The sequence below is a fragment of the Aythya marila genome (assembly GCF_965140915.1).
Source record: "Aythya marila genome assembly, chromosome: 1".
Taxonomy (NCBI): domain Eukaryota; kingdom Metazoa; phylum Chordata; class Aves; order Anseriformes; family Anatidae; genus Aythya; species Aythya marila.
This window is the reverse complement of record NC_139042.1, coordinates 127,079,954-127,098,281: the sequence shown is the minus strand read 5'-3', so window position 1 is coordinate 127,098,281 and position 18,328 is coordinate 127,079,954. Positions and strand designations below refer to the sequence as shown.

Sequence of the window (18,328 nt, the reverse complement as noted above, 5' to 3'; positions counted from 1 at the left end):
TGAGATGATCTGAGTTTAAGCAAAACTTAGCACCATAAGATCTTGCATATCTCCAATGACATGGTGCCGGTTTGGACTGATCTCCTTAGGATAAAAGCACAACAGTGCAGAGTCCTCTTCACTCATACTTTTCAGTGCAGTGATGACTGCTGACTTCGCCTGTTTTTTATGCTCCCTTGAAAAGGAGCCAGGTTTGCCCTAAGTGATCCACCTGCCCAGGTAGTAGCATGAACCTTGTTATTTGCTTTTTTTTTTTTTTTTTTTTTTTTTTTTTTTTTTTTTTCCAATGGTATATCTCTTCAGAAGTAGTCATCCTGATTTTCTGTAACTCCTTAAAATACTTCAGTAGCAGCTAGCCTAGATTTGATGTTCAGGTATTGCTTCTAATTTTGGACCAAGAGAAAATCTTGAGTCACTGTATGGGATTTTTTGAAATACTTTGTTTTTTTATAGAGTGTTACAGCTGCCACCTGATGCAAAAGTGAGTTAGAATACCAATCTTTATAGCTGAGAAATTATGACAGCGAGTGCAGCAAGCCACAGGGCATTATCAGTAATCCCTGTTTGGGACAGAAGTGAGGTGGCTCTGGTATGTTATGACCTGTACTGACCAGTCAGAATTTCCCATTCTACATGGCAGGAGATGCTGCTCAGATTAAGTAGCTCAGAGGTGCCTTATGGTGAGATGGCTCAGTGGGTCAGGGAAGCCTTGCAAAAACGTCATGATCTGCCTGGCTGTTGGAAAAGTCACTAAAGTCTTCTGAAGGCAGAAGGGACAGGACATGCAGGCTAACAGGTGCATAGCTTTTTGTAGACGTGAAAGGCATCACGTTGTTCAGTTTGAGACCCGTGGGAGCTGTTTTTTATTTGTTTTGGATACTACTTTTATGTAAAATGGTGGACGCTGCTGGGAAGAAGTCTCTATTTCTCTGCTTGCTTTTCTGTGGTATTTTTCTTCTCCCTCTCTCACATTCAGTGTGCACAGCTGTCTGGCTATCTGGAGCCCAGACACTGTGCTTTCACTGCCATTTTGGTTCCTAGTAGCTCCCTTCCTTTCCAGCTGCATGACCTGAGTTGCGTGCTTGCACACATAATGTCTGTCATAGCCTTGACTGGTAGCAATGTTCAAAGGTCATATAAAACAGAAAGAAAATAATAAAAGCAGTACAGAACTGGAAAAGCTTGAGTATAGATCTGCTGCTGCAAGGAATAAAATAGGAGGCATTATGGATAAAGGATTTATTTTGTCTTTTATCAGTCAGGCTATTTAGTATGCTAGATTGAGGAGAATAATTACTCAGCTGTTCCTTACCTACCTGCAGTCATATTACAGTTGGTCCTTGTGATGAGCGCAAGAAAAACATTTGGAAGCATATTCTGATAATAAAGTGGTGTGCAATTATGCAAGTCAGGAAGTCTGATGAAATGTTAACTTCCACATCAGCTCATAGCACAGTTTAAAAGTTTTAATGAAGATCTGAATTAATCTTAGCCTTTAATTTTATCATATTTAATTAATTTAATCACCTGTTCCTTTAGCCAGAATAGCTAATCAGTACACATGGATTTGTTTCAACAATGGGAACTGATGTTGCAAGTCAGATACATTCACTGGCAAACTGTGTATCATGAGTACATGCAGCATCTTATTTTCCTGAATGTGTCAGCCAGTTTGTGTGCACAGTTCTCAAGCCAGTTATTCCCATATATTCCATTGACATATAAGACTTTATGTTTTTGTTACTTCTCAGTCTTCACAGCAATGTCTGTCTCTTAGGCTTCTTGACTTTTAGGTGCTGGCACTTAAATAAGCGTAAATCGAGCCTGATGGAAAAATGCAAGGGAAGATTATTTATTTTTGGGCAATCACCTGCTCAATTCATTTTACCACATTGCCCTGTAAATGCTTGTGCTAGCACTAGAGGGACAGCATGAACATGGGAATGAATGACAGGGAATGGAAAAACTTGTAGCAGGGCTTATGTTGGCATACAGTGCCTGTGGCTTGGTGCTGACCCAGGGAATGGTGTCATGATACAGCTTTAGACAAAATAGCCATTCAATATTCTGGGTAGTGGAAGATCCCTTTTCCCTGTTCCTGCTTCTGGATGTATGCTCTTGCCACTTCCTTGAGCCTGTGTTGGCACTTGTTAAATTGCTTGGTGAAGTAGTACCACACACAAAAATGGTAGGAAAGTACCGTGCCTAAGGTCTAAGGGCAGCTACTTTTGCTATGTCTAGCTACCACAGTCTTGATTATATATTTATCTTGGATGTGGGGTTTTGGATTCAAGTATTGGCTGAAGAAAGGCTTGATTGTTGTTGTTAGGGTTCACATGGAGCCATGTTGTATCTGAACGTGGTTTGTAATACATTGAGCATTACTCTTACAGGCGCTAGCAAAGCTGTATTTCCTTTTGCCATAGCAAAAGCTCCCATGTTTCATCAGATCTTTTCAGTAAAACTCCTGTCCCCTCTTTCTGAGCCCTTATCAGGGAAACGGGTGCCTTTTCAAAACTTGTTTACCGAGAACTTCACAGCCTCTTGTTGCTTCCATTCAGTTCCTTGTGTTGAGGAGCTTTGTTGAGAAAAGCTAATCTGCATTCTGGTCAATGTATCAAGGGGAAGGTGTCTTTCAGGAAGTCTTGAGAGCCTGAAACTGCACAGAAACATATCGCTGTTACCTTGATCTTTGGCATTCTGAAGGAAGAGTGGCCTGGTACTGTGGTTGTTACCTACCATGTTTTATTTTTATATTTCATTACCAATTAGTTTTCTTGTATAAGGTGTACAAGCACAACGGCACATCAGATCTGGTGGAAAAAAAATGCTTGTGGTAGGAAAAAAAAAGGAAATTCAAGGATTTGTGTAAAAAACAAAAACGACAAGTTTGTTGAAACAAGCAGAAGGAGAAGGAAATCAGAATAAACTGAAAGTCTAGATAGGCTCAGGCAAGGAGAAGCAAATGTATTTTTAGAAGTAAGCAATGAAGAGAAATGACAATCCAAGAGTTCCAGGTAGTAGATTTTAGTATATGCAAAAGAGTACTAAAAAAAAACAACAGTGGAATAACTAAACTGATATTTACTTGTGATTGCACAAATTGTCCAATACAAATTCTAAATTGAAATTATGCAGGATAAGTTTTCCAGGTGCTCATGATTGAAACAACATAGTCTTGGCACAACATAAGACAGACAAGGAAAAATACAGTTCCAATAAGGTATAGGTTTTGGACCTCTTAACATATTTTCGTTCCCTGTATCCTTGCTTTATGCTGGAAAACTGACTTCATATATTAAAGTAAATATTTGAGCACTGTCTGTATGCTTTCTGCTCTGTGGTGACAATGCACCTGTAAATTTAAAAATGTTGGTTCCACATAACCTCAATGGGTGCCTTACAGGTATACTGTAAAAAATGTTTATTAAATATATAAGAAGATTAGATATGTGAGATGAGATCTGTGTATTTCTGAGTTAGCAGAACAGTCCACAAGAATGCTAACTCAGGATGGAAATGCAGGAACTGCAAAGTTGTTAATGTTTGACCAGCAAGCCGCAGAGCTAAGTACAAGAATTCATTTGTTCTTGGCCTGGAAAGTAGCACTGAAAACCTTTTCAGAATTATATCACTAAGTGCAGCTTCTTTTTCTACTTCTCTGAGTTTTGGAAGAGGATAGAGTGTGAATGGACTTGTCTACTCTGACTTTTACATTGGTAACACCAATGCATCTCTGTAAACAGTAGCAACCAGTGGGAGTGCCAGTGCAATTAATGCGCCAGTGATTTTATTTCTGGATTACATAGTTCTGCCTGGGTATGGTTAGAAAATGCATGTGCCGCCCACTGACATTGCTAATGGCAAGTACCTAAGGTAGGTAGGAACCTTTTTTACAGAAACGGGAGCAGTATATACATGGTTGCTGCATCAAAGCTTTTTTTCGTGGATCTTCGTGACCGTATGAACATGTTTCTGCATAAGTAACAGCTGGTATACCTGTGCTTATGTGAGCCTGTGCGTGCACCTTGTTTAAATATAAGCATGCATTTCTAATGAGCATCTGCATAAAGCAAAGCTATTGACTAGTGGTAAAATAGAGCTTGGACTGTTTGTGATTTAGATTATTCAACACGATTGCTTGCTAATTGTTCCTAAAGTCAGTTGTTCTGTGATGACATCATGTCTGTTCCTACTTGTCTTTTGTATCTGTGTATTTGTTTGAGAATGAAAGAAGCTAGGAATGTTCCTCTCAGGGTGATGCCTGTGTATTTGTGTGTAAGTATGCTCATGTGTTATAGCCGAGGTTGTTTGACTTTGTCTGCTTGTTTTCAGAGTTTACCTGAAAAGCTTGGAGTTATTTCTGTATCGTTGATATTTTTGTAGCCACACCCTGAAAGCAGGTGGATTTGCTGACATATTAAGAATCAAAGGAAATAAAAAATGAAGTAGACTTTTTTCAATATCTTAAAAAGCAGATATACTCCGTTTTCCTCTTTCCACTGCATCTTTTTTACAGCTGATTAAGCATAAATTCAACCCTTAATTTTAAGCATGAGAACAAACTCTTTAATGTTTTATCTATCAACAAGTTCCATAAAGCCACGTTAGTATAAATAAGAATTCCATATTACTATTAGCATTTGTTGTTGCAATTAACTGCCTTAAACCCATAGCCAAAAAATAAATAAATAAGTGCTTCCAGGAAAAAAAGTCCCAATGTCTATAAAACATTCTAGCTGATACTGTTTGTGAAGCTAAGTCTTAACCTTTGGCAATAATATGAGTTGTGAAAAGAACTCTAGTCAAGCATGGCAGACATTCTGTATTCATGCTTCTGATTTGTTCGTTTATTATGGACCAGAAGATAAAAAACTAAGTAAATCTGGGATCTAAGAAATGCTAGGCTCTTTAAATATGATTGAATTAGTGACTATGAATGTTTGTGCATATGACAACCTTTAGACCTATGGGTACCCAATTGTTTGTGTAGCACTGCAGAAAAAAAGTAATCTTAAATTCTCATTGATTGTGCAGTCTCCAGTTCATGGGATTTGATAGTGGGTATCCCGTGTCATTCTCCAAGCCTTGAAGTCCCTGTGCTGTTTCTTCACACTACTACTGAATTTAAGGGGTGGAAATCTCAATATTCTTTTCACTAATTGTTTCCTAAATCATCCTTCCTCCTAACAAATTTCATTAATATTCTTCATGTCAGTGCAGACAACAGAGGCTGGAGATTCGCGTGCTTGTGATTGAACATGGCAGGGGATGTGAAAAGATTCACACGCATGCTACTGGAATGCAACAGCAATGACAAGCTCTGTGGTAAGATTCACAGATTCCTTTAGCATCTTTCATATGCTGAGCTTTGCTGGCCAGCTTTGCTAAAAGGGGACCAAGCTCTTTCCCCTCCTCCACTTGCATCCCAGCCCAAACAGAAGGATTTGACTGACCTTTCCCTGCATTGTCTCAAGGTGGAAACTTCTGTGGGGATTCCAGCCTTTATGGTGGGATTCATCTCACATAATTTTAGCTTAGAGTATTTCTACGTTGAATGAATCATAAAGGTGTCATCTTTGGAAACTGAAATGGTGCCTTGCCCCAGTGCAAAAATAGCACCACCCCCAAATCAAGAGAGTCAATTACCTGCAACATCCTTGTTAATTATAGTGTTTTTGGGTCAAATTCTAAACCAGGTGATCCCACCCTTTTTTCTTTAAAATGCTCCCTATAGTTTCAATGGAAGTAGTTGAACCTGTATAGCACTGATATTTAGATTTGTGATAGCACAGCAATGTCCAGCCCTTCCCATATCCCTTCTATCCTTTTGCCAGGGCCAACTATATTTCACTGGTGGGATACTTACACTCACGGTTACAGTTCCTCACCTCTGTATTAAGGCATCTAAATAAGTGACCTGAGGTGCAGGAGTCCTGAGGCTTCATGAGGTTTTAAATATTCAGCACCTTTGAGGAATAGGGTTGCAGCACTAAAAGTGTTCAGTTGTTATTCCAAGGAGCAGAGGGTGAACACCCCCACACACCTTTAGGGTTGAAGTTTACTGAAATGATTCATTACTGCTATGTAATACATAATTTGTGCATATCAGGTAATGCTGCACACAGTCCTTTTCAAAACAGTGATGTTTATGCCTTGGCTTCCCATTTTCTTTGTCTGCTTGTAGTTGTGCGTGAATATCAGACCGAAGTGATTGTTGTCCCAGCTCTCCTTGTGGGTTTTTTTGTCATCCTGCTAACCGTGATCCTTTGGCTCCATTGTCGAGGCTTGCGAACAAAGAGGGAGGGATCTTCAGCATCTGAACAACAAGGTAACCATCATAGTTTTCAGAGGAAAGCGTGTTGGTTTCAGTGGTCCTAAGTCAATCCATTTCCTCATTGCTTGAGCTGTTAGGCAATACTGTTTCTGAAGAGCGTGAGTGGTATCCAGCAATCTAGTGAACATAAAAATTGGGGAACCCTTACTTACTCCACTTGAGGTAGCAATAATGGAATTTGTAGTGCAGATGGTTCTCAACAAACCTGAAGCAACATACCGTACTGTGGTAACATCATGTGAGATCTGTAAAGTGTGCTTACGTAAGAGTCTTCACGGATGCTCATGCAAGGAGAGTTACACAGAGGTATGGCAGTCTTTTGGATGCAGATCACACCTAGTTAACTTGTTATATATATTGTCATTTAAGAAATTTCATTTCAAACTCCTGTATTCCACTTCTTATGGGGACGAAAGGAAATAGAATAGGGAGTGGTGAGAATGTGAGAAAAGGGTTGTCATTACTACAACCACATGCTGCTCTGTGGAAAGGAAAGTCCAGTTCTGAACTGTTTCTGCACAGGAAAAAAACATCTTCAGCCTATATTAAAGGAAATAACTGAAAACAAAGATAAGTTGTTTGTGGGAGCACCCTATGTGTGTCTCTCTCGTAACAAACAGTAGTTGGTAATAAAAGAAAATGTCTGTGGCTTCAGCACATGAGAGTCAAATACAAATTGTGTCTTACCCAGAAAGAAAGTTTGTACAGTTAAATACAGTACGGGTCTCCAGACTTGTTCTGCCTTTTTATCAAGTCAAGTGGGAGATAAAAGATCTTGAATGCCTCTGGGGCTGGGATAAGTACGATACACTAACATTTCTTTATTACATCCTGATTTCCAAAAACAGTATGGAGCAAAAATCAAAAGAACATAAAAGAAGACAATAGGAGGGGCATTGCCACCTACTGCAAAAGTTCATCCCTCTGGTTTTATGCATCACATTTTTTTGTTTTTGTCAGTGAATGACAGGAACCAGCAAGAATCAAGCTCACCTAAGAACCAGTATATACAGATGAGTGAAACAACTGTAGAGAACCTGCTAAATTCTGCATCCCTGACTCTGAAAGAACTGGAGATACCACGAGAGAAACTCTTACCAGGCACCTTGCAGGTGATAAAACATGGTCGGTATGGGAGCATCTACAGAGCAGAACTGGAAACTGGAAACCCTGGGAAGACTACAACTGTCATATTGAAAGCCTTACAAGGTAAGGCACATGGCCAGAAAGCATTTTGTTACAGATCTGTGTATCAAAGACATGACGTTGGTCAGAACTTTGCAGTCATTACTAGGAGAGATAGAGCTGTGTGCAGTAACATAGCTAGTCATAGTAGCATTTTGATTGGACCAAAGAAAACTGCAGTCATGTTGATTTTTAAGTTACTTGCCCTTTTCTTTGCTGCCTCCACGTGGTGCTAGACTGGGATTTCTTTGATTCTTTCAGATCTGGCTGGTCTCCAGGAAGTAAAGGATTTCCTGGGAAGGATTAAATTCCATCAGAATCTTGGCCATCATGAGAACCTGGCTGAATTAGTTGGATGCTGTGTAGACCGGTTCCCACTTTATATGATCATGGAAGATGTGTCTCTTGGTGACCTGTTGACGTTTCTATGGACATGTCGGAAGGTGAGTCAAAAGAAGTGATGACAGCATATCTTCTTAAATTGCTTATGTGCATATCTATGTGTAAATCACGTAAGATTCTTTTCATCTCTCCATGCATCCAATCTATATCAATCTAAACTATTTTCATCCCCTAATAATGTTTTACAAAAGTCTGAGCTGGTCTATAAATAGTGTATTTCTGTATAGATGTGCTGTAGTTTGCAGAAGTTGACATTTTGTAAGTAGAAGTCCTACTTTGCAGGCCATTGGAGTTCCTTGAAGAGTTAAACAGGCATTCAAAAAAAGAGTGAAAATTGATACAGCTACTTGGGTTTCCAAAAGTTTCAAATGAAGTCCCACTCCAAAAGCTTTTAAAGAAACAGAGTACTCATGACAATAGGGAGAAGGTGCTTGAATGATAACTAATTGATGAAAAGACAAGAAACAGAGGATAGGAGTGAAAAGTACTTACAGTGAAGAGGGGTCACCCATGAAGTTCTGCTGGGAAATGTGCTAGGACCTGGTGCTTTTCATTATATGTGTCAATATCTTAGAAAATGGGTAGTGAATGAGAATGAGGTGGTGACGGTTGACAATGACAACAGCCAGTAAGGGCAGGGGCTGACCTTGAGCAATTGCAGAAGAATGACTGTCCAATAAAAAGAAACAGATGAAATTCAGCATAGACATAAATGAAATAATACAGAAGCACAAAAGCAATCTTGGCTTCACATACATACTGATGGCCCATTGCTGACAAGATGTGAAATCATAGGACTGATTCTATGAAAACATATACTCCCTTGAAAATATTACCACAAGCCAAAAAAAATAAGCTAAATATTAGGACAGTTCTTGTCTAGACTTGCAATGCTCTGTGATTTCAATAGTGCAAGGGAGTTGCTGAGCACCCAGGCAATGCTTTGCAATGTCAGCACTTTCCCAGAGGCTGCTCTGGAGGTCCAGCTAGAATAAGACACTAAGCATGCTTTGTGAATGACAGAAATGGGAGATGTGCAACCCCTTGCTTCTGTGATTTGTTTCCTATGCTTTTATTTGATACTTCAGAAAATTAGAAAGCAAGACAACAAAATCAATGATGCTGTCTAAGCCTTTTACATCACACCCCTCTTACAGTGCTGTTTCCGTAAAGGAAAGGTTTGATGTCTGGATGCAGGACTCAAATACATACTAAGGAACTTTACAGTTGGAGGAGATGCTGACTCCTTGAGGGTGGAGAGGCCTTGCAGAGAGATCCTGACAAATTAGAGGGCTGGGCAATCACCAACTGCATCAAGCTGAACAAGAGCAGGTGCCAGATTCTGCACCTGGGAAGGGGCAACCCTGGCTATACATACAGACTGTGTGATGAGAGGCTGAAGAGCAGCCCCATGGAAAGGGATCTGGGGCTTCTGCTTGACAGCAAATTGAATATGAGTCAACAGTGTGCCTTGGCAGCCAAAAAGGCCAACTGTACCCTGAGGTGCATCGAGCACAACATTGCTAGCTAATCAAGGGAAGTTACCTACAGTACTTTGCCTGGTGCAGCCTCACCTCGAGCACTGTGTGCAATTTTGGGTGCCACAATAAAACAAAGACATAAAATTGTTAGAGAGTGTCCAAAAGAGGGCTAAGAAGATGATGAAGGTTCTAGAGGGTGTTGCATTAAGGGGCGTAGCTGATTAACCATTATGGGTCTGGTCGGATTCAAGGAACTGAACTATCATGGTCTGTCCTGGTTTCAGTTAGGACAGAGATAATTTTCCTCCTAATAGCTGGTAGGGTGCTATGTTTTGGATTAGGATGAGAAGAGTGCTGATAACACCCCGATGTTTTAATTGTTGCAGAGCAGTGCTTACACCAAGCCAAGGACGTTTCAGCTTCTTGCTCGGTCCTGCCAGCGGGCAGGCTGGGGGTGCAGCAGGAGCTGGGAGGGAACAGACCCAAAACAGCTGAGCCAAACTGGCCAAAGGGGTATTGCATACCATCTGGGGTCATGCTAAACAACATATAGGGGTGGCTAGCTGGGGTGGGGAGGCTGGCTGCTTGGGGTTAGGCTGGGCATCGGTCAGTGGGTGGTGAGCAATTGCATTGTGCATCACTTGTTTCGTACACATTATTATTAGTAATACTATTATAATCATTATTGTTATTATTATTTTCCTGTCTTAATAAACTTTCTTTATCTCAGCTCACAGACTTCACTTTCCCATTTCTCTCCCCATCCCAGAGACGGAGGGGGGAGGGTGAGTGAACGGCTGTGTGGTACTTAGCTGCCAGCTGGGTTAAACCACAACACAGTCGTGGATTCACCAACAACATAGCACACCCTCACTCTAGCTGCGTTCAATGAGAACTATCACTGCTAGGAACAATGCAATTAAGTGCAATTTATTACAGCAACAGCTACACAGGTTCTTTGGATTGCTGGTGATAAATTCACTGTCTGCAAAAGCAATCTAACATGCATGAAATACACAGGTCCACAGCCTGGCTATTAACGCATTAAAAAACACAAAGACTCTAGAGATTTCTAAGTTTCTGCAGAGATACCTGGTATAACCAAGTCTTCAAATCTTACAATACGGTGTCCCAGTGGAGGGGGGAAGAGAAGCTCAGCCCATTGACTGATGTCAGAAGGTATCCTTCCTGATGGTATCTTCCCTAACATCCTCTTTCTCTTAAGCCAGTTTATATTATTTTCTATCTCTTAGGTGGAACTTGAGTGACTCTAGTCAAGCATATCTTGGTTATGACTGGTAAAGTTTTCTTGCTTTTGTTTAAAGGTATAGGCTCTGAGAAATTCAGAGCATGTGCTCAGTGAGGGGTGGTTGCACCTTGGAGGCAGGTTGCTTTGAGGATGGAAGTGTGTTTTGGTATTATAATGATATTATAATGAGCAAAAGTTCACTAGAGCACAGCATTTTGTCAAAAACATGATAGGTTGTTGTCTCAGTAGCAAATGTGCAGTTTATCGGTCTCAGTGTGCGCAAGAACAGTCGAGACCTCATTTTGTCACAGAGCCTAGCCGCGGTGTCTCCACTCTGCTCTATGCTCCACACTGTTCCTTAGAGCCAGCACACCAGGTTCCCCTAGTGCAATAGCATCTATGGTTGGAAGCCTAGGGAATGGTCAGGTAGTGCAGCTACACTCCACCCTGAAAGCTTCTTCAATTCTATACATTTTCTTTAAAATGTGAATATTAGTTTAATTTTCCTAGTTACTTCACTCCACAGAGGGCAAGACATATGAGGAGCAGCTGAAGTCACTTGGTTTGTTCAGCCTAGAGAAGAGGAGACTGGGGGGAGGCCTCATGGCAGCCTGCAGCTCCCTCACGAGGGGAGCAGAGAGGCAGGCGCTGAGCTCTGCTCCCTGGGGACAGCGACAGGACCCAAGGGGATGGCATGGAGCTGTAACGGGAGGTTCAGTTTGGACATCAGGAAAGGTTGTTCACTGAAAGAGGGGTTTTGCACTGGAAGAGGCTCCCCAGGGAAGTGGTCACAGCACCAAGCCTGTCAGAGTTCAAGAAGCATTTGCTCAACACTCCCAGATGTATGGTTTGATTTTTGGGTGGCCCTGTGTGGAGCCAGGACTTGGACCTTGATGATCCCTTCCAACTCAAGATATTCTGTGAATTAGTAAGAGAGGAATAGAAACAAAACATTGCTATGTTATTGTAGAAATCTGTCATACTCCCACCTCAGGGGCACTAAATTCAGAGGGATTGTTCTTTGTCTTGTTCAGCAGAAAGACAAGATGGTAACAAATAAAGCTTGTAAGTGCCATGGTCAAAACAAACAAGCGTATATGATTTTTCAGAAAGTAGGGGTTTGACTAATGGAATTCCATTCCATCAGCTAGTGCAGATACTTAAGCTTTATATTGTTTCAAGACAAGACTGAATAAATTCACTAAAGATAACCTGTTAAAGTTTACTGAACATATTGAAACCATAACCATCTCGGGAAGTCTTTAGACTAAAAATTGTTGGGGGTGGAAAACTACTCAAGAAAAGCAACATATGCTTACATTGTTCTCTCTCTCTCTTACTTTGGTATCCAACTAGGGTTAGTGTTATAGACAGGGGAGTAAGAGAGATGGACTGTTAGTCTCATCCCAGATATTCATTTGTATGTTACAGACATGCTTTTCTACTTGTCAGTCTAATTTGTAGTATTTAATTCACTCATATATATTTCATTCATATGTATTTGTCATTCTTTACTGGTATTCTGCCAATTTTTGTCTAACCTATTCATCTCTTCTCTATACTTCGGTTTACTCATCAGTCTCTAGTGTGCCAATCTTACCCAGCATACCATATATCCGTCCTTGATCTTTCAGTCAATTTACAATCAATCTATGAAATTAGTTGAGGGAGCATAAGATTATACATGTAAAATACTCATTTTATTAGATTAAAAGGAAACAAGAGGGCTAGAGCACCTGTCCTATGAAGAAAGGCTGAGAGAGCTGGGAACATTGAGCCTGGAGGAGAAGGCTCCAGGGAGACTTCATAGAGGCTTTCAGTACTTACAGGGGGCTTATAAAAAAGATGGAGAAGGAATCTTTTCTCAGGTAGATAATGATAGGAGAAGGGGGAATGGTCTTAAATGAAAAGAGGATAGATTTAGACTAGATATTAGGAGGAAATTCTTCACTGTAAGTGTAGTGAGGCACTGGCACAGGCTGCCCAGAGAGGTTGTGGATGCCCCATCCCTGGAGGTGTTCAAGACCAGGCTGGATGGGGCCTTGGCCAACGTGATCTAGTGGGTGGCATCCCTGCCCATGGCAGGGGGGTTGGAGTTAGATGAACTTTAAGGTCCCTTCCAAGCTAAGTGACTCTGATTTTATGAAGTTTTTCAGTACCCTCCAGCTATGATCCAAGATCTGCTCTTTTATCCTAGGATGTAATGACAATGAATGGTATCCCCTATGACCTCACTGAGAAGCAAGTATATGAAGTTGGACAGCAAGTTGCAGCAGCTCTGGTAAGTCTGCTCACATTTGCTGCATTTTTTGCTTCCTGCACAAGTCTGCATGGTGGCTTAAGTTTTCTTAGCCTAAGCTGTGAGGATGTAGTTTGTTAAAGCTGAGCCAAATATGCTGGCATTGTTTTGGTAAGCATACACCTCTGTTCCGCACTGTGGAGGATGGGTGCAAGCTCAGTAAAAAAACTTCTGTTGATTAGAATTCCTTTTAAAATGATGAAGGTCTCTTCCTCTTCTAACTTTTTAGGCATACCTTGAACAGAAGAAATTGTTCCATGGTGACATTGCTGCCAGGAATGTCCTCCTTCAGAACAGCTTCACTGCCAAGCTGTGTGGTTTGGGGCTGGCCTATGAAGCTCATGCAAAAGGTGCCAGCTCAGTCACAGGGATGGTACCAGTAAAGTGGCAAGCACCAGAGCGGCTCCTGAAGAAACCCCCTAGCATTAAGGCAGACATGTATGATTTTATTTTTGGACTATATATTAATCTATCAGTCAGACCTGTCTCTTTCACTTTGTCATGTATCATTTCATGTCCTGAAGTTTACAGTAAGGCATACCTATTCTCAGTGCAATGCTCTGCTTTACATCTCATACCTTTTCTTCTCATTTCTGCAGGTCGTGCCTAGTCATTTGTATATGTTTAAGCTTGCTAGCTAGCTAGTATGGTAACTTAACACTGCTTTGTTTTCTTTTCTTGCAGCTGGTCTTTTGGAATTCTACTGTATGAAATGATTACATTAGGTAAGAAGATTTAATAATAATTAAAAAAAAATACAAAAGGAAGTAACAAATTAACAAGTTAGAAAATCTCAATTTAAGAATGCAAAGTTGGGGCATTTAACTATACATCCTGTTTTTTCCCATCTTGCAGTGTCTCAATAGTTGCTTTTAGTCTTTCTCTCAGTGTGAATTGTGATAGGAAATGAATGGATTTTGGTATGAAGACATTCTTACACAGAATCTGCTACCTTTATCTCACGGTTTTCTACTGTTACTCCTTTCCCCTTCCAGGTGCTCCACCATATCCTGAGGTACCACCTTCTGATATCTTGCCATACCTGCAGAGACGGAACATTATGAAACAGCCTTCAAGCTGCCAGCAAGCCATGTAAGCCACTTGCTTTATGGATAATTGAAAGTGAGATTTGCAGAGATAGATGGAAGTGGAACACACAAAACTGAATCTTAACAAAGATCTTTAAGTCTAGACTGTACAAAATAGAAACCTGATAGTTGAGGAGACTTGTTCTCATGCCTGCCACATCTTACTGAAACCCTGGCTGCCAAAAACTCTCTTACCTGCTTTTGAAAATTGCTCTTGTTCCTGTTTCTTTCTCTGCCCTTGAATTTTGTTGCTCCACTGCTTCCATGCAAGGCACTGAGCTATTCTAGAGTAATCATTCTCCTGTAAATCTCCAGAATGATCTAAGCATCCACAGGGGAGATCTGAGGCATCATACTTCCTCTTTTGAAGACTTTTTTTTTTTAATTTAATATTCATAGGCTTTTTAATCTATACGAATACCAGTTACTGTTTCAAAAGGTAATGCCAAATGTAATCTTTTCCCCTTTTCCCATACTCACAACTGACAACCTGGCAAACAACTGCAGGTCTGCCTTTGTCCTCACACATTATTATCTGATTGCAAATTTCACTGAAAGAACTTTCAATGAAGCAGAAAAAGAGGAAGCTTCTAGACATTCTAAGTACAAGATGATTTGACTGTAGTAAAATTTGGTGTTGGTGCTTTTAATTCCCAGCTCCTCTCTCTTCTTCATCTTACAGGTACAACATCATGAAGTCCTGCTGGCAGTGGAATGCAACTGACAGGCCTTCTCCTGCAGACCTGATTGAGTTGCTACAGAAAGCTGTAAAGACCAGCAATGACCATGCAGTACTGCAGGTGCCTGAGCTAGTGGTGCCTGAACTCTATGCTAATGTTGCTGGTGTTGCAATAGATAGCCTAGTGAGTGAATACACTGTACTCTGAAGGACCCTTTCCCATATTGGTAAAGGAGTCATCTCTGAATTTGCCCTTTCTAGACAGTTTGCAAGCTCAGAATGAGGTGTGTATGTTGTGAGGGATCTCTTTGTTTTTCAGTCACATGATATATTTCAGATCTCTGCTCCACACCTGAAACAATGAACTACTAGTAATAATAATATTAAATCACCTCATTGATACCACTTTGATAGTGGTCATTTGAAAGCAAAGTTGATCTAGGAAGCTGTAGCAAATGGTAGGACAAATTTCAGTTGAAGGATATTTTGGGAAATATATCCTCATCTTGCTGTCCTGTAAAACTGCATCATTTAGAATATGTTTCTGAGTTGTATTCAGAAGAGAAAGTGTCCTGAGGAATATTGTATGGGGCACAGTCCTATTAGAAAAAGTGGACTGAGTAGGTAATGTAAATGGGTAGTTTTCTGTCCATTACAATTACACAGTCTCCAAGGACCTATTGAAGTTAGTTGTATTCTTGCCCATTAAGTGTTCAATAAATGTCTTATAAATGGATAATGTTAAGTGTCCAATAAATAGATAATTTCAGAACAAGCTGAAGACTTGCAGCATCCTACAAAGCCAAAACTAGGTTTTTTAACCATATAGGATTCATGTCTGGAAGAAAAAAAAAAAAAAAAGAAGAAGAAGAAAAAAGGTTATGTGAAAAAAAGCTAATCAATGGCTCTTCTGAAGGGGAGTATTCATCCTGCAGGAAATGTTCAACCATTAGTAGTACATCAGCATGGGGATGGTTATATACTAAGAATATATAGCTGTACAAAAGAGCTTAGGTTCTTTTTTTTCCATTAAAATTTATTAATCCTCCCAAGACACTGTAATAGAAGTCTTCTCTTCTAAATGTAAAATAACATGAATAAAATATGTTTGTTTGTTTTTTCCCTGTATGGTGTAGGCTTTTAACAAAACTGTTTCCTTCCAGAAATAAAGGGAACTTTGGTTTGTCATGTACATACATCACCACTATATACTGGCATATTGCAAACTCCATTAAGGAGTTGCTCAGTTAGCTTTCTAGCTTGAGGAATTGAAGAATTGAAACAACTTTTTTTTTCCTTTTTCTTTTCTTTTTTTTTTTTTTTTTTTTTTAATGCTAAAACATGTTAAAAATGTATAATAATATCCTCTTCTCTGTCCCTCATTTGAGAAGAGGGTTAACACTACCTGGTCAACATAGGTTAAACTCACAATTACCAGTCAGTTGATATTATTTTTCATGTGTGAATAAACTATTCATTAAAAAACATTTGCTTGGCTCAAACCTTCCACACAAGAATAGGATACTCTCACAGGTTTTGCCAGCAAAAAGTGTGTGTATTGCGGATACGTAATACAATCTCAGAACCATGAACAGCATCTATAGTACTGCTGCAGACCCAATGAATAATGCACAGTTGTTCAGAGGGAGCTTTGTTAAATGGAGAGATAAATGTGACAAATGCATCACTGTTCTTAAGCTCCCTGTCTTGTTACATCACAAAAAGCAATGTTCTGGTTTACATGAAACCTCATACTTAATCAAAACTTTGATCAAGGAAATCCATGGGAATTCAGGATGATGAGCAACTTACAGCCTCTAAGAAAAGATCTGCTTTAGTTTCATCTGAGAGCAAATCTGTGCCAAGGCACTGTTTGTGAATTTGTCCACAGAAACACATACTTCTGATACATATTAAGGTCTAAAATCATTTACATTTCATTAAAGTGGCTTGAGTCTCAGCACGTGCATTCTTATGATGATTTGACAGCCTTTTCCCCAGGTTAGTTCATACAGGTTTGGAAGTTACTGACTCTAAATCTGATTGAGTTTCATAGTGGAATAGATGAATTAAACATGCGTAGATGCCCTGCAGTTCATGATAATTAAAATAGTTTATATAGAAACCTTTTCCTCATGTCAGTCTCCATTCTTGCATGGGATTTTTAGGATCAGCATAGACTCATGCATGAATTCCTCGTTAGTGAAACCACTGAGGTCTTTGTGAAAATCTTTTACAGTTGTTAAGTGGAGAAGAATGGGTTTGTTCCCATAGAAAATATTGACTTTTTCATATTACACTGTAATTTTCCCCAAGATAGCAGAATTGTCTGCTTAATTCAGTCAGCCCCTGCTTTCTTAGTGTGAAATGCAGCCACAGAACTGGAAGAATGGACTTTGCTCCTGAACTTTAACTGTCAGATTCACAATACTTCCATCGGACAAGTTGCTGTTACTGAGAAAGCATGACTTTGATGTTACTGAGAATGCATGAGCATCAGGACAGTAAAAGTAGCTGAAAGTTGTATTACATGAATTAGAATTGGTTGAGTTCATTTATCTGGATTTATCACCCAATATACTAAGGCTTTGTCTACAAACCATCTCCCACCATTTGGCGTCTCATCTCCAGAGATACCGTATGTGTACACTGTGGAGTGGGAGGCAACACAACCCCCCAACCCCCCCACTCCCCTTAGTACTGGAGCTAGAGGCTGTGGTACCATGACAGTGAGACACTGTCTGAGCAAATTAGTTCTGATGAACAGTAGTGTATGTTAATCTGAATGTGGCACCTCCACAGTAACCCTGTGGTTTGATGTCAATCTCCATTCCCACCCTGAGGATGATTCCCCCTCAAACAGTACTTTTCTGCCTGACTGTGATGCCTGTAGAGGAAAGAATGACATTGGATAGTACTTTTGAGGAATGTTTTTTGGCATGGTTATTCTTTTAAATTAAATGTTCAAAAAAAAAAAAAAAAGTTAAAAAATCTCCCCCGTGCACTGCTCAATCTAGGACAGACCTGTTTAGTCAGCTGGAGCACCAAGGGGCCAATGCTGGGACAGCTTAGTTCTGCTGCAGGGGCTGCCTCACCACCTCAGAGCTGCTTCCGTGGAACAGAGCAGGAACATGAAGGTAGGTGTAGAGAGCAATGAGGTCTCCTCTGAGCCTCCTCTTCTCCAGATTAAATAACCCCAGTTCCCTCAGCTGCTCCTCACAGGACTTGTGTTCCAGACCCCTGAAAGAGAAGCACTTAGATCTTCCTCATTGCCATTCTTATTAGTCATTCCTTTATATGAGCAATCTATTCAGGCAACAAATCCTTCTGTGAAGCAAATAGTTCCTGAATCTTTAAGTTAATATCTTCAAAAGAAACATTTTCTGTAAGCTATTGCTGTCTTTTTAAATTGTGGATTTGATGTGGTTTTTACTACATGACGAGACAGAGGAGCCAGAGACAAGTTGAATTATCTGTAACCTATACCTTTTGAGTTTTGTAATTTCTGCACAGAAATACTCTGGCGAACAGCATTTAGTTTCATTTTGTTTGAATCTGTTTAATTACTTGATTTCTTATATTGATTTATAAGAATAAAACCTTTCATT

The 18,328-nt window shown here is 40.1% G+C and overlaps 1 protein-coding gene across 9 annotated transcripts in view; it reads left to right on the top strand.

Moving 5' to 3' along the window:
• STYK1 (serine/threonine/tyrosine kinase 1) overlaps window positions 1–18,328 on the top strand; it is a 24,572-nt gene extending 6,244 nt beyond the window's left edge. For 4 of the 9 annotated variants that reach the window (XM_082761909.1, XM_082761912.1, XM_082761911.1 and 1 more), the window contains exons 2-10: window positions 5,224–5,328; window positions 6,188–6,331; window positions 7,298–7,546; window positions 7,784–7,965; window positions 12,852–12,935; window positions 13,183–13,391; window positions 13,638–13,678; window positions 13,949–14,045; window positions 14,724–18,328. In XM_082761909.1, coding sequence (XP_082618035.1) covers window positions 5,262–5,328; window positions 6,188–6,331; window positions 7,298–7,546; window positions 7,784–7,965; window positions 12,852–12,935; window positions 13,183–13,391; window positions 13,638–13,678; window positions 13,949–14,045; window positions 14,724–14,928 — 1,278 coding nt within the window. In that variant the 5' untranslated portion in view covers window positions 5,224–5,261 and the 3' untranslated portion in view covers window positions 14,929–18,328. Of the gene's footprint in view, window positions 1–331; window positions 3,877–3,957; window positions 4,018–5,218; window positions 5,329–6,187; window positions 6,332–7,297; window positions 7,547–7,783; window positions 7,966–12,851; window positions 12,936–13,182; window positions 13,392–13,637; window positions 13,679–13,948; window positions 14,046–14,723 lie in introns of those variants that run through there. The other 5 variants (XM_082761906.1, XM_082761907.1, XM_082761908.1 and 2 more) reach the window with 3 other exon arrangements.